Source organism: Capra hircus, chromosome 26 (genome assembly GCF_001704415.2).
Source record: "Capra hircus breed San Clemente chromosome 26, ASM170441v1, whole genome shotgun sequence".
Lineage (NCBI taxonomy): Eukaryota > Metazoa > Chordata > Mammalia > Artiodactyla > Bovidae > Capra > Capra hircus.
In genome coordinates, this window is record NC_030833.1 from 36,200,434 (window position 1) to 36,216,869 (window position 16,436).

Consider the following 16,436-nt stretch of genomic DNA (forward strand, 5'->3'; position numbering starts at 1 on the left):
TCTACATATATATGCATGCATGCATACATGCATATCTCTATTCTATTTCTATCATTCCCTCCTTTCTGTTCTCCTTTCCTTTATGTCATGTCATCTTTTTGGTTTTGTTCTAGCAGCTTTATTTTCTATTTTATCTGTGGACTACATTATATATTCACATAGCTCAAAATTCAAAAGGTATAAAAGGGGATGTAATGAAAAGTCTCATTTCCACCCTGTTCTTCAGCCACCAATTTCTTCTCCCTAAAGGCAACCAATGTTACCAAATTCGTGTATCTCTTCCTAAAATATTGTTTACCCTCTTTTTATACAATTGATCTCATACTCTACTACTATCTGAATCTTGCTTTTTCACTTAATCTTGAAGATTATCCCACATCTCACATCTATGCATGTAAAGCTCCCTTGCTCTCCCTTAATTTACTTTCAATGGCATTTTGTTTTGTGTATGTACCATTGCTTATTTAACTAGTACCCTGTTGAGGAACATTCAGGCTGTCTGTTTTTTGCTTTTAAGTAAACTCATTGGAAAAGACTCTGATGCTGGGAGGGATTGGGGGCAGGAGGAGAAGGGGATGACAGAGGATGAAATGGCTGGATGGCATCACGGACGCGATGGACGTGAGTCTGAGTGAACTCTGGGAGCTGGTGATGGACAGGGAGGCCTGGCGTGCTGCGATTCATGGGGTCACAAAGAGTCGGACACGACTCAGCGACTGAACTGAACTGAATGTTGTAATAAATAATCTTGCGTATGTCATTTTACAGAAAGTGTATCTGCAATTCCTGTAATTATAAATGTACGTAATTCAAATTCCCGAAATGGAATTTCTGGGTGAAAAAATAACATGCATCTGTAAATTAACTGATGCTGTCAAACTGCCCTTTGTAGAAGTTGTGTGGATGCAAGTACTATGCTGCAGAGTATCAAAATCTCCTGATTTTTCTCAAGTGCACATACAAAGAACCAAAGAACAGATACAGAAAGCAACAGAGACAACTTGCTACTGGGCTTTCCTGGTGGCTCAGTCAGTAAAGAATCTACCTGCAGTACTGGGTTAGATCCCTGGGCCAGGAAAATCCCCTGGAGAAGAAAATGACAACTCACTCCAGTATTCTTGCTTGGTAAATCCCTTGGACAGAGAAGCCTGGTGGGCTACAGTCCGTGGGGTCCAAAGAATTGACCAGGACTCAGCAACTAAGCCACTGAAAGGTGGTTGTTGAATCACGCAAAGACTCCGGGATTCTTGGCCCCCAGAGGAGAAGAATTCAATCCGGGGCCAGAGACGAGGCTTAATCACTCAGAGCTTTTGTGTAATAAAGTTTTATTAAAGTATAAAGGAGATAGAGAAAGCTTCTGACATAGGCATCAGAAGGGGGCAGAAAGAGTACCCCCCTGCTAGTCTTCAGCTGGATGTTATGTAGTCACCAGCAGCCTGTTAATGAAAGAAAGGAATGTCTGAAAACTCAGAACGGCACCAGGCCCCTCCCCCATAGGATGCATTTGGGGATAATCTTGGCACCAAATGGTTCATCCTGGGACATAAAATGATTAACTTGAATCTTGAAGAAAGGCAGATCACCATACAAACAGTTTCATTTACGTAGATTAGAGGAAGTTTGTCAAGTAGCTTCTGAGCCAAGAGGCAGAACTGACTTGAAGACAGAGTTTGGGGTCAATGCACAGTATATTAGCATAGCTTAAGACAAACATTTCCGTAAGAAAAATGCATTGGTTAACTTCAGGTGAAACCAGGTGTCATTATGGCAACACAATATTTTAAGAGAAACCTCCTTTTAAATTTGTGTAGAGAAGGAAAAAATATCGCTAGTTTGTTTCCTCTTGCCGCTTAAGAGAGATAAAAATGTCTGACACTTGCAGGCTATTTCCTCCATTTGGAGACCCCTGGCCTTCCTGCCCGTTACCCTCTCACCACCACCACCACTACCAATGACCATGGGCCAAAAACCTTTTGGTGCTGCACCCCTTTACTCTCTTAAACATTTCTGAGGACTCCAGAGAGCTTCTGGTTTATGGGGGAGATATATATATATAAAAGCAAAGCTGAAAAGTTTGAATTTATTTATTTAAAATAATTCCATTATATGTTAATATAAATAACATTCTGGCTTCCCTGATGGCTCAGTGGTAAAGAATCCATCTGCCAATGCAGGAGATATAGGTTAAGTCCTTGGGTTGGGACGATCCCCTGGAGAAAGAAATGGCAACCCACTCCAGTATTTGTGCCTGGAAAATTCCATGGACAGCAGAGCATGGAGGGCTACAGTCCATGGGGTTGCAAAAGAGTTGGACATGACTTAGTGATTAAACAACAACAACATTCTTATGAAAAGTAACTATATTTTTGATGATAAAAATAGCATGTTTCATATTTTTGCAAATCTGGCCCAGTAGATGACAGCTAGCATAGTACCTAGTGGAACCCATTGGAACCTTTTCTTGTGGACTGGACTTCTATGGTATAACATTTTCTGCCTTACCTTGACACCAAATATGTCTGCTCCTTACCCTCCTGCTATAAATCCTCCAATTTCCAGGAAATGATGGACAGTGCCAAGGTCCATGGGCTCTTTGTGAACTCATTTTCCAAGCCTGGTAATCAAATAGGCTAAAACTTGAATGGGTCTTTATGCATCACAGAGGGTCCCTGATGGGGCATCTTGCAGAACTCTAAGTGAATACAGTAGCTGTATTAGATTTGATATAAGGGACCAAAGGATCATATAACAGTGTGCTTAGAGTAGTGCTCAGGCTGCCCAGCCTACCCTGTAATTACCAAATCCCCATGTCCAGTACTGACCATGGTGCCATACACCTACACTGGAGGCCAGCATGTTATCAAAGAGGTCTGGCTCTCTTCCCACTAAATTACCCTCAGTAGACTAATTATGCCTACTGGGTGAAAAGATAAGAGGCTAGAAGAGCCATGCTGAGTTTGACAAATACTGCATGTGAAACACACAGAAAATCAGGCTCAACAACACCCTTCCCAGCCCCAGTCAAAGCCAAGCGCAATATTCACAGAGCTAAAGTCAGAACTGGAAAGGTGGCAATACCTATAGGTAAGATTAAAAGGCTGGTGACCCTTGGCAGCCCTTCCTGGGCATGTCACCAGGAAATTAGAGCTCTCCAACAGTAGAATTCTGCACCAGCAGGAGAGGACCAAATAAGGTTTGTGATCAAGAAGACTGTTCATACCATTCCTGGTGAGGCTGCTCAGCCTACACTATAATTACCAAATCCCCATGTCCAGGACTGACCATGGTGCCATACACCTACACTGGAGGCCAGCATGTTATCAAAGAGATCTGGGCTGGGCATCATTTTGAATAGGAAGTGAATACTCAACTCTGCTACAGTAACCACAGTTCAGTACTTTAGTGTTTTTGTCTTCCTTTGTGGCCTACATGGAAAGGGATGACACCACCCCCAGATCTTCAGACAGCTAATCCAGTGCTTCATCCACTCTTCCAAGATGGACGAGTATGAGTGGGAGAAGCTGGAGATGGTGGAAGAAACAATGGCTCAGGTGAGCCATTGGATGCTAAGAAACTTTAGAAGGCAGAGAAAGCACGCAAAACACAGAGAAAGGAATCTCTTGGCAAATGTGGGAGTTGGTGGGGAGACTGACACGAGTATGGAATTTGTCTTGGGACATGGGAAATCAAGCTGGAGAAGTAGGAATAGGATCAGATGAATAATTTGAATGTGATGTGATGTATAAGAAAGCATTGTTATGCCTTCATGCAAACCAGAGTAACAATGAAAGCAGGGCCTTAGGCAGATTAATCTGGCAGTGGAACAAGGATCTGAGTGGAATAAAAAGTCTAGAAGCAGAGACCCAAGATACTGTTGTGGTAATTCAGGTGTGAGGTGATAAGTCTTTGACTAAGACAGCAGCAGTGCAAAGGATGAAGAATTCATGAGACAGTAAGAAGACAAGACACTCTAAGACTCAGTAACAGATGAGCTGTTGGAACAGAAACTGCTTCAAGATCTGAGGAGCTAGAACAATGAAGGCCTCACTGGAACATAAGATTATTTTTGAGACATTAGATTTGATGTGACAGTATCAGAGAGATAAATAGTTTGAAACGAGTCTAAATCACAACTGGCTAGAGGTCAGTCTCTTTAATAAATACATTTTGATGCACATGGATTAAAAAAAGAAACAAGTTATATTAACTAAGCATATGCTACAATCATTAAAACCAAAATATAGTTTTCTTTCATATTAATTTTATTAGTAATTATAAAATAGAAGCAGTTTATGAAAATAGTTTCCTTTTCAAGGTATAGGAATTGAAGCCTTTGCAAAATACACACACCCACAATTGTTACAATACATATCCTTGTATATAACTTGGACATTATAAAAGTGTTTAAGAATCACACCCTGTGAAAGTCAGGAGAAGAAACATTTTCTCCAACTTTGGTCATATATTGTGACATTCAAGCACTTAAACCACTTTGTTGAAATGTACAGGCCCAGAGGGATGTAACTTTCAAGGTCCCATAGGTTCTTTTATTGTGCAAGGTAGAGAACCAGGAGAGGCATCCCTGAGAGTTTATTAACCTTAGATATCTCAAGCAATGGTTTACTTTCCATACTTTACCTTGGAACTAAAGGAGGGATAAATAAGACCATGGAAACCCATCTTGGGCAGGTCCCCTCCCTAACCATGAAGTATGTCTCCTACAAGAAGATCTCTAACCTTTGAGCCCTAAAAAGCTCCAAGTCTATAATTATCTAACATGCTTGCAAAATGATGGTTCTGCAACTCTAAACTTGAATACTGCCGAACAGGCTAAAGTTATAATAATAGTGTGACTCTCCTAAATAGACTTCATTTAGGATTTGTCTGGTGGGAAGCACTTGGGAAGATCACCAAGCCAAAAATTTCCTCTGGGAACTACTGGAAAAGATCGTTTCTCACCATGGTATAAACCTCGGAAGCCAAGTTCTTTCTTTGGCAGATTTATGATGAAACAATGGGAAAGAGCCTGTAAGCTTCAAATCTGTAGGCTTAAGATAACAGATGCTAGGTCTGATACAGTAAGAGCTAAAGCCCCACCAATAAAGGGTTCACTGGGACAAACAGCCCTTAGTATGTACTCTATTTCCTGATTAACCTCTCAAGTTCTCCTAAATATTACATTCTCTCTTTAACTAGAATACTGGCCTGATGAAATTCCAGACATAAAATGTGTTGTTTGAACTCACGAGGTTAGTATCATGGGTCAGCACTGACACTTAAGATCATACTGATATACTAGAATTTAATGGTGATTTTTTTTTCAAGAAATTACAAAAATCAATTAATGTGGATTCACAGGTCTTTACATTTAATATATAACATGAAGCATTATTATATAAAATTCCATAAGGGAAAAAGACTATAAAAATAAGTTTACTAGGATTACTATATTTTTAAAAGTAATTTAAAAAATAGACTCCAAAGTCCCTTAAGTATTTGGTTTAGAAGGTAAGAGAGGTATCTTAATAGGGTGAACCATAAGGAACTATGGTTTTTGTTAAGTTGAAAAGGTAAAATCTCATCAGTTTCTTATGGTTAAAGTGAATAAAACCCTGAGAAAATTTTATTTGGCATCACACCATAAATTCAAAGAAAATTTATAGAAAATCACATTTCTATTATAGGGAAAACACTTCATAATGGAAATGTGCATACTGGCCATGCCAAGATTTCTTTCTTATGATTTTTAAACACCCAAAATCTTTAAAGGTTAAGAAAAATTTAGGGGTGTTTCAAAAAAAAAAAAAAAACAGAAGACAATTAGAATTATAGAATGTAGCTACAGTTGCTAATGCCACTAAAACAGAAAACTATTAGCCAGATTTGGTGATGGGAAGATTTTTTTTTAAGTTTATACATAAAAGTTTTAGCATTAAAGTGAAAAGGCACAAATACGGGTTAAAAGAATGACAATTGTTTATAAAAGCCTTGAAAATAAGGCTAATTCATTTGTTTTATTAATACCATTAAGTAGGCACCTACTCCAAGTTTCAGCTTTGGCCTCCTAAATGGGATTACATTTCAAATGAATTCTCAGTATAACACTAACTATATAGCAGCATTATTATCAGTAAGTTTTTCAGCCTCTACACTGCTGAAAGAGAATCTAAAGTTTCCTCCCATCTATATCCCATCAATACCAAAAATACACTTCTAAAAATTACATAATTTATACTTAAGAGTCAAAAATTGTGCAGTTTTTCTCCAACGAATGATCTATCCTCTTACCAACACCTACCAATGCCACCCCAACAACAACAAAAAGCCAAAACCAAAAAATAATTGACCAAAAAAATCACTGCTGCACCCAACTGACTGGCTTATTCTCAACTAATTAAAGATGATACTTTATGAAATATATTAAATATAATCAATGAAGTAAATGCAGATTTTCCAGGTGTGTGTGTGTCTACTGGGAGTCTGAACTGGGTGACCGTGTACTTTAAAAAAAAATACACAGTTCCGCAGTGATGCTTTATTTGGTACTCTGGCACCACTTACGAATGGCTGCTCCAGTGCTACTGGCTATTACGCATAGGGAGCCACCCACTGTCCACCACGATGGCATGTCATTAAAGAAAATAATCTGAAAGATAAAAGCAAAGACCACATCCATGGTCTTCATTAATGCTACTGGCCCTGCCTTTTCTATCTGAAGGGCTTTTGCCAGAAACATCTGACCTCCCAAACCAAACATCCCAATTAGTATGAGAAATAGCCTGTCCAACCCACAGTGCGGAAGACGCCATTCTCCTAAAATTGAAAGGACAATGACACACTCGATGAGGCCGACGATTACATAATACCAAATGCTCAACATGTAGTCCACAGATGTCCCTATTTTTCTGAGGATAACCAGAGTCATGGCCGCGAACACAGCGTGAGCAAGGGCCACCAAAGCGCCCTTCACGTGGACTGAATAGTCTTTATCCGTCTCCGCGACTTCGGAACCGAACAAAAATGGTGGCCTCACGATCAGTATCACTCCAGTGATGGTGAAGGCAGTGAAGAGGGCGTCCCAGGGGCTGTACTTTTCCTTGAGAAATACGCAAGCAATTATAGAGGTGAACACCGGGCAGCTAAAGGAGATAACTGTGGCATCTGCGAGAGACGTCAGCTGGTAGGCATAGTACAAAAGGATCATGGCGTTAGAACCAAGGACTCCTCTGAGGAGCAGGTAGATTCGTTGACCTTTGGGGCCTATAAACCCAGTTCTGTAAATTCAAAGGAACGAATGAATATTAAACGGATTTGGCATTTGTTTTCAAATTACATTCTTAAACATTATCTTAAAAGTCTTAATTTTCAAAAACAAGGAAATGGTATATTAATTATGTCTACAACTATTATAATATACCTTATACAAAGTGTTTCCTAAGTATAACTAATGACATTAAAGTGTTCACAGTACAAGCAAAAATAAGACATAAATAGTATAATTATAATTCAGCAAATATAGTATTTTCCCTATGTATTGATATATGCTTGTAAAAAAAGACAAAAAGGAAAATATACTGCAATGTTCATGAGGTTATACCTTAAACAGGTACACTCATAGATAATTTTTCTTCTTTATATTTATTTTCTCCAAACTTTCTACAATGAAAAAGTGTTATTTTTATAATAGGTACAATTTCATTATTTAGCTGCCCTATATAAGAAAACTTGGGAATGCAAGTGTGCATTTGCAGTCTTAATGAGTTTTTTCTGTTAAAGCTGAAGCAATGCTAAAGTTTATTTTAGCTACTGAGTATGAGACAACTTTTCACTGTTCTCCTTAGGAAAAGAGTTGAAGTACACTGGAAAAGAAAGTGTAGCATCTGGATAAGTACAGTAACTGCTGCTCAAATGCTTTTCAATTAAATATTTACAAAGCAGGGCACTGTGTAAGTTCCTGCCTAGGTGCAGCTCACTGGTCTGTTACAGAGCTGGCCTATTTAGAACAGCATCTAGGCTTGATATAGGGACCCCTGGGTCTCTGGAGTTAGAAATGGAAGTGTGGTCACCTTTGGCCCATACTTTGAGAAGCTGAGTTTTTTCCATGATAGTGAAACGTAAAAGGGGTCAAAACAGATTAGTGCCAACAATGTAAGAAAATTTTTCTAAGTGCCTTCCTCCCAGGACTTTTATTCCAAAATGGAGAGAATGATTGTGTTCACATCAATGGTCTGTTGTTGCCACCCTTCAACATTTCTTAAGTCGTACCCACCATCATTTCCTAAAATACGGTGACTTGTCCACATCGACACAGGAATTTCTGACAATATTTTTGCTCTTACTGGATTTTCACCTTTTTCACCAAAAACTTGGGATAAGGAGTGAAACAATTCTAAATAAATCTGTGCTGAGTTATAGATACAAGGAGACTTTGGTAGCAAGTGACTGAAGCTTTTAATTTGGAGTTAAAGCATCTTTACCCAAAGAGACAAAGAACCACAATGCCACCAGAACCCAACAGTCCCTCCTCCCAGGTGTCTAAGTACACAGGGGTGTGTAGAGGTTATACAGTGTGGGTGAGGCATAATTTTAACCTGGGGAGGGTGTGTGGATGGGGTCCACGTGGAAGGGGAAGATAGGCTGGCCGGGGAGAAGACAGTAAGGATGCGGAATACAGTTTTCGTATAGGGTAGAGGACAAAGGGTATCACTCCCTCCAGTTTGCAGATGAGGACACTGAACAAGAAAGGAGTTTAAAAGGCCTTTCTCAAAGAGTCAGCTGATGTGGCAAACTTCACTGCTGTCTTACTTGAAGAAATTGCCACAGTCACCTTAACCTTTAGCAACTACCACCCCGCACAGTCAGCAGTCATCAACATGAAGGAAGACCCTTCACCAGTGAAAAGATTAGGACTTGCTGAAGGCTCAGATGATGGTCAGCATTTTTTGGCAATAAAGTAATTATTTAAATTTTTTTACGAAAAGCCTTTCTTAAGCTCTCCTTACATCTTTCCCACGGCACCCTAGTGGGAAGATCGAAATATTATCACTGTTAACTTTCTGCCTGCCCTGGTTGGAGAACAGCCTGTTATACTTAAAGAAACCTCTGACACCAGGAGACACTACTATTTCCTCTCGTTTACTTTTCTCTTCCAAATACTAGTTATGCCAAAGGAAAGAGGGAGGGTGGTACAAGATGGGGGGAATTCTACAAGGAAAGCGTTGTTCTCAAAATAGGGCCTGGTGAATAACTGAATCTCTTTCCCCTCCTTTGTTGGGCATGTGGTTTGTGCTTAGGAGAGCAACTTCTATGGGTGGATCCTTGTGACTTTTCCTTAATCTGAGCCAAAGGGTATAAGGACTAGTAAATCTATGAGAGAGATAAAGCAGATGCTGGAGAGTAGATGATTTAAGCAGGTCAAAACATTTACAAACATTTATTAATACCTTCTACTTGGCAGGTAAGAAATACTTACTTTCTGTATATTAAGCAAGGGATAATGATTAGCATTTGGAACACACATCGGAATGCACTAATTTCTACAGCGTGGATGTCTTGCACTTTTTTAACAAATAAGGAGCCCACTGAGAAAAGGAACGCAGACAGTAATGTGTAAAACAAGCCAAGTCCAGGACAGGGTGCTTTCTTCTCAGCTTCTGAAAAAGATTAAATTCTGGTTAGTCCTTGCTTCCATGTTTTATCACTTTTACTTAGCTACTGAGAAAAATGGAATGACATTGATGACTAACAGGGCACAAATACTACCTCCTAAATAATATCCATTCTCTGGGCCTGAACCATTTTCCCCACCAAGAATAGAGAACCACAAGCAAAGGGCAACAATTTAAGCCTACATTTTTAACTGCAGTTCACGCTATAAAATGGATTTCTCTGGCTCACTGAAGACTCTTCCCTCACTCGTAAGTCAAAAAAAAGTATAAGCTTACCAAGATGGTGAAAGAAATCTTTAAGAAATGTTTATCAAGAAGGCGAGAGAAAAATGCTTCCAAGTGATATTTTATATCATCTCCTTGAACTCAGCTTTAGACAGAATGTGTTCTTTTCTGGAAAATAGGTCCGAACTGTGTGATGTGGCTACTTGTTGATTATGTGGCTTCCCCCACAAGCCTGTGAGCTCCTCTAGGGCTGAGAGCTCAGCTGCGCTGTTCAGGCCTGGCCCCAGGAAGATGCTGAATAAATATTTACTGAAGGAAATAATGTGAGAAAACCTGGTGGGTTTTTTAAATAATATAAGATGCACAGTCTAACACCACAGGCAAAAGCATAATCTGAGAAGGCTCTCTGTTTAGCTATTTTGAACAGCTGGCGCTAATGGTAAAGAATCTGCCTGCCAATGCAGGAGACATAAGAAACCAGGGTTCGATCCCTGGGTCAGGAAGATCTCTTGGAGGAGGGCATGGCAAGCCATTCCAGTACTGTTGCCTGGAGAATCCCATGGACAGAGGAGCCTGGTGGGCTCCAGTCCACAGGGTCGTGAAGAGTCAGTCATGACTGAAGCGAGTTAGCACACAGCAAGCAGATATTTAAGTTTTCATGGTTTACAACTTATCTTCTATTTAGAACACAACTTTTTGACGGCAGGAGCTAGGTTATCTATCCCTCTGACCCCAAAGTGCTTAAAGTTTAAAAAAAAAAAAAAGAAGAAGAAAAAGAACTGCCATCTAATTCTTGGCTTGATCTTAACCAGGAAAACTTCTGTTCTCTCCGGGGCATCAAGTATTCAATCCATTAATGAAGGTCCATAGGAGCAGCCACTGCCTCTGTCTCACACAGCTGTCTAAGAGAGGAGTCGAGTGTGCTTCCAACCTCATCCTGGTCATTCAGAGCAGAGCAAACTGCAACAGGGTAAGCAGAGAACTCCTTAAAAGATAGGCCACACACTGAAGAATCGTTTTTTTTTTAAAAAACTAACACAAAAAAAAAAACCAAGGAGAGAATAGGATGGAAATACAGTACTGCCCTTGTTAGTTATGAGCAAAGCAGAAGTGAAGGATGTGTAGGCACATGCAGTTTGTAGTAAAGCAAGATTATCATTCCAATCTAGGAATTTACAGTGGGTTACTCAGCCATAAACCAGTATTGCACAATGTTTGTTTGTTTGTCTTAATGCCTTTTTCTGATAAATGCAAACATCAGCTAATACATTTCAACATCCACATGTTAACTAGATACTTTTGCCCATAGTGATAAACAATTTGCAAAGTGGGACCAAACTATGATGCTGCACAATCCTCCTGGGGTACATTACAGCCTGACCTTTGTAGTAAAAGATGCCATTCTGCTCAGAGGCCTCCACCCTTTCCTGTTCAAGGTGTACAGCTGAAGGGAATGACCTGGGGCTAGCAGTCACCATCTAATAGGTTATCTGTTATAAGTATCAGAATCCTCCATTCTATTCTATATCTGTGTGCTCAGATACTGCAGGAACCAAACTGTACCTACCCACTCAGTCAATGAGAAGGAAGCTTTAGAAGGTTAAGCACCACAAAGTACATGTCTTGCTTGTGGTCAGCCTAGAGGTCAGCTTCTGAAATTTCAGAATTCAGGTCCAAACAAAATAATTTTTCTTAGAAGAAACCTAATCCTTATGTAGAACCTATACCCTCAGACAGAACAGAACAGAGTGGGAAGATCAAGGACAGAAAACATCTTGGTCTGTATTTCAAGGATCTTCTCCAACCTAAACTTTTAAATTTTTCTCAAGAAATTTTTTAACTTATGATATTTTAACTCTTTTAAAACTAAGTTTCAAGGTCTGGCTGAACTTGATTATTTGTTGTGAGGCTGAGGACTGGCAAATTTCAGTCTCTTACAGAACAATAATTTCAGTTCTGTCAAAGGAAATGAACAAGAAAGTAGCATAATCCAAAGAGGCATTTGCTTATGTATATGCTTCCACGATCATACTCCACGCAAGCATATCTAATAATCTGGTAACTCTAAATAATTCAACTTAAGTGGCAACAGTGTAATTTCCTGAGTCAGAAGAAAACTGAAAAGTTGCTCAGTTTCTTTATCCTCTGCTTTAAACTGGTGATTCACTACCCAGTTGGGAATTAGAGTCAACTTAGGAACTTTTAAAACCTCCATCCCAGCCCTACCCTAGACCCACTGAAACAGGATCTTGGGCACTGTGAAAAGCTCTGCTGGACTCAGAGCCACGGCTACCCTAAGGAACTCACTCCTTCCAGGAGAATGAGAGGCACAGACTTAAGACAACTTCTCCTTGCTTCAGTCTGAGACTCACACTGTCCCTCATGAAAATAAACAGATGTCTTAGGATAGCTATATGCTGTCTGTGAAGGTTATCCAAGAATGTAAGAAAAATGGGTAACAGTTTCAGCCTCAACTTGAAAATGAACTTTCTTGAGATAAGCAGTTGGGTTAAGAGGCAAAATGATACTGTCACAAAGTTCAGTGACCACATACGGAGGTTTAAAGTGTTTCTGTGGCACTCCCTTTTTTGGAATATTGCCTGGTTACCTTATAATAGGTATTTCTAAGTCTTATTATTAGCAACTTTCTTTGAAATTAAAAGACTCCCTCAAGATTCTTAGGTGCAATTGCTTACATAGGTTTTGCCATGTGCTGCCTGAAATATTCCTCTTTGATTCACAAACAGGGGAATCACTTAAAAGCTTGCAAGCACTAACTCAGCAGTCCATCAGAACAACATTCAGGCCTAACATTTTACGGCAAGAATCTGACCTCTTCAAAGCTGCACCTCTGGTCCACTCAGCTGAAGGTAACCCCTACATAAATAATCAGACGCCTGATCATTTCTCTTAGCATTTAGGATGAAAATGGAGTAAGAACCATCTCCCTGGGGTTTGTCTCTCTATAAAGTTTGTGAACTTTGTGACTCTTGAGAAAGTGCACATGGATAGGAGGGAACAGTGAGGTTGGCTAAACAGCATGGAAATCCCAGGTCACACTAGGGGGAGATGACCTAGAGGATGAGGTGGTGCAGACTGTGTAACTTTGTCTTGAAAGGAGATTTGCCTGTTTCTCTTTTCTTGGAGGAAGCTGCTTCAGTTGGGTGGTGAAGTTCAAGGAGGAATGTGCCTGGGGCTGGGGAGAAAGAGCCCTTGGCTGGGTCTCTAGCAAACTGGTATCCTATGCCTGGTGCTGCCCAGACCTGTGGAGTCTTTTCCAAACATGACAGATCTTCGGAGAAAAAAACAAACCAAACAAAATCTTGCCAAAGCCCTCACTTTCCAGGGCCTCAATTTCATCATTTGTGGAAGGAAGACATTGAACAAAGTGTCCCTGGCCTTGGAGGTGGGTCGTGAACCTCTTACCCATGTGAGATTGTGCTTCTGTCTCATTTTGCCTCAGTTGCTAAAAATTCCTTGTAACTCAAAAAAGGTTAAGAACCAGTGGTCCCACTCAACGTTGCCTTCCCAAGAGTCTTAAGACAGACAAACATTTTTTCTAGACTCGATGCTTTTCAGCTTCCTCTTCGAGGAACACCGTTTACCATCGAGATCAGTTTTCTTGGTTAGCTTCCTCTCAACCTCAGCCCGCTTCGTGATGGCCTTTCTCACTGACCTCCAACCTCCGGCAGGGCGCACCGAACGGCAATCGGACTCCCCGATCCTGCCCGCAACACTTTAATTATAGGAACAGTTTCAGAACCCCAAATGGGTTCCAAACCAATCAGAAACTTTCTCCGGTCTTTCCGCTGACTGGGACGCAGGGGGCTTCTTCTTTCCAGCCCGCACCCCCCGCCCGCAGGTGACAGCGCGACGGTGTTTCGGAGCTTCCAGCAGGGTGGGAAGGAGAGGCGCGGTCCACCATGCGCAGCCCCCCGCCCGCGGCTGCGGGGATTCCCACCCACTGGCGCCCTCTTGGCTCCCCCATGGGCGAGACCCGAGCCAGGGTCCGCGCCCCGCACTCACCCTGCTGGGCACGCGAGCCGCACGGCGAGGAAGGGCACTGCCAGCACCCTCCGGGGCCGGGCGTCTCCACTACCTCTGCAGCCGCCGGCTCCTGCCTGGAGCCCGGGGACGGGATGTCCATCAGCGGCAGCCCGGACTCCTGCCGCTTAGCGGCCCCAGTATCATCCAGGGGCCGCATCGCCGGCCCGCGCTCTCCCCGCGGCCACAGCGGCGTCTGGAGCCTGCCGCCGCGGCTCTGCTGTTCTGCTCTTCCGGCCCGCGGCAGTCCGGCTACTGCGCATGCGCGCGTGGGCCCCCACCCCTCTCCCGGAGCCGCGCTCGTCCTCCGCTGCCCTCTCACCTTCAGCTTCCCTTGCGCGAGGCCGGCCGCCTCCAGGTTAGGCTGCGGTGCCCGGGACAGAGCCGGAGGCGTCCACTCCTCTGCCGCGGTCCCGCTAGACTGGCCAGCGACTTGGAGTCATCCTTCCCACGGACGCTGGACCCCTTTCTGTCATTGCGAAGGGAGGCTAGGACCCCCGCGGGCCCTGTAACCTTCCCTTGGGGCGGCTGGTGGGGAGGTTAGAGCAGAGTGCATTTATTTTTCCTTGTGGCGCGGCATTCAGCAGCTGCAGCACACCCTGAAGACCTTGCCAGGCACTGTGCCTGTCTTTGAAAGATCATGGGTTTTTCCTCTTTTGTGTATGGCTTTGCCACTTACCCAAAGAAAGTCGAATTTTACTGGATTGGGGTTTAAAAAAAAAATTAGCACGTAACTCTGGGGGAAATGTATCTGTAAGACTGGGGCAGAACCCATTTGTTTGTTGTTGGTTTTTGTAACTGTAGGCATTCATTGTTGATCTTCATTGTCTTTGTCTTTCCGTCTGTCCATTTCTCTTCCTTCTTCATTTCCTCCCTCCTCTCTCCTTTCTTTCCTTCCTAGTGTTATTTGGTTAGGGGAAAGAAATTCCAACAACCTGATGTAACTGCACCTGGTAAAATCAGAGATTTATGTCATTTGGCCCCAGGATTCACTAATAGCCTCTATATGTTTCCATAATTCTTTTTTCATCTCTTTGCTTGCTTCAGATGTGAAAAAGAGAGTCTCTGGGCAAGGATGGACCTGTCTAAACTGTTCTAGGTCCAAATGCAAGCAGGTTACTAAACAAGAGAATGAGGTTTGTCTTTACTTAGATGTTTGCACAAAGTGGTCCACAGCTGAACAATATTGGACTTGAAATCAGCAGGAGTCCTGATTCTGTCACTGAGCGTGTGACCTCGGACAGTCACTACTGTGCTACCTGAAGTCAGCCTCGGTTACTTCATTTAATAGAGATAAAATATTTCCCTTCCTACTTTGCAGAGTTGTGCAACTGAAGTGCAGTGATGTGGGCAAAAGCACCATGTCACCCGAAAAGCATTTTACTGGGAAAGCAAGGTGTATTTTTTAGTAAGGCAAACATATAATTTATCCTCCAAACTGGAACTTTTTTTTTTAGAGTAAAAATGGGAGCTCATTTAAAAATTTATGCAGGGCAGTAGGCGTAAACTGGTACTGCCCTAGGCAAACTGGGACAAATGACCATCTTAATTCTAAGTAAACATATACTTTTGCCCTGTCCTAAAGAATAACTCAAGACTGCTTACAACTGATTTCTTGGTGGTGGTGGTGGAAGATGCTTTGGTGGGGAAATTATAGGGAAGGGTGAGGAGAGTGGTAGCTCATGATTATGAAGGAAGAACCAAGAAACTTCTCCAAACGTGCAGAAATCAAGCGCAGTGTCGTAGCTGCATTCTGAGATTTAAATGTGCAGAACACGTGACGAGCCCTTGAGATGTTGTGACTCAACGAGAAATATGTATTTGGCCACATTCGGATGACCAAAATGTATTTCTCACATATATATGATCTTCAACCTGAGTTCCTGGCTCATAGTTCTCAGAATCCTTGGAATTTCCTGAGCAGTAAGAGCCATAACAGCATCTTTTTTATAGTTTTTGTTCGCTTGTCCTCACTTCTTAAAATGGCTTCTGTGCCTTCGAGGTGAAACAGATGCCTTGTTATTCAGAACAGGCTTCTTTCCACCACTACTGGGTTTGTGTTAATTTTTTTTTAAAAGCACCTAAGGATGGGGGCTTGTTACCAAGGGAACCAACCCTGAGATTAAAGGATTGACACTTTTGGTCCTACCTCACCCTTCACTCTCCACCTCCAGGGAGGTGGGTAGGAACTAGGGGCTGGAAATTGAGTTCAGTCATCGATGGCCAGTGATTTTCATCAATTAAGCCTATAATGAAGCCTTCGTAAAAGCCCAAGAGGAGGGATTCAGAGAGCTTCTGGGTGGGTGAATAGGTGGAGATGCTGGGAGAGTGATGTGGCCAGAGAGGGCATGGAAGCTCAGCATCCTTTCCCTGTACCTTGCCCTGCGCATCTGTTCTACCTGGTTGTTCCTAGCTATATCTTTTTATAATAAACCGGTGATCCAGTAAGTAAAAAGTTTCTCTTGGTTTTGTGAACTGCTCTAGCAAATTAATCAAACC

The 16,436-nt window shown here is 42.0% G+C and overlaps 1 protein-coding gene across 2 annotated transcripts; it reads right to left on the reverse strand.

Annotated features, from left to right (window-relative positions):
* SLC35G1 (solute carrier family 35 member G1) lies at positions 4,242 to 14,234 on the reverse strand. 2 transcript variants are annotated; one of them, XM_018041634.1, is made up of 3 exons: positions 13,920 to 14,234; positions 9,473 to 9,650; positions 4,242 to 7,274 (listed from the first exon to the last, which is right to left on the reverse strand). In XM_018041634.1, exons 1-3 carry the CDS (start codon positions 14,095 to 14,097, stop codon positions 6,536 to 6,538), a joined length of 1,095 nt encoding a protein of 364 aa, XP_017897123.1. In that variant the 5' UTR covers positions 14,098 to 14,234; the 3' UTR covers positions 4,242 to 6,535. The 2 variants fall into 2 exon arrangements, with proteins under 2 accessions (XP_017897123.1, XP_017897121.1); XM_018041632.1 differs by having other exon boundaries at positions 9,473 to 9,653; positions 13,920 to 14,232.

What these genes read in the sequence shown, in the direction of transcription:
- SLC35G1 (XM_018041632.1), bottom strand. Translation starts at nt 14,097, where the DNA reads ATGCGGCCCCTGGATGATACTGGGGCCGCTAAGCGGCAGGAGTCCGGG. An exon ending in CGGCTCGCGTGCCCAGCAGG is followed by an intron (nt 9,654 to 13,919) that starts GTGAGTGCGGGG and finishes AATCTTTTTCAG; the next exon opens with AAGCTGAGAAGAAAGCACCC. An exon ending in CCTTGCTTAATATACAGAAA is followed by an intron (nt 7,275 to 9,472) that starts GTAAGTATTTCT and finishes TTGAATTTACAG; the next exon opens with AACTGGGTTTATAGGCCCCA.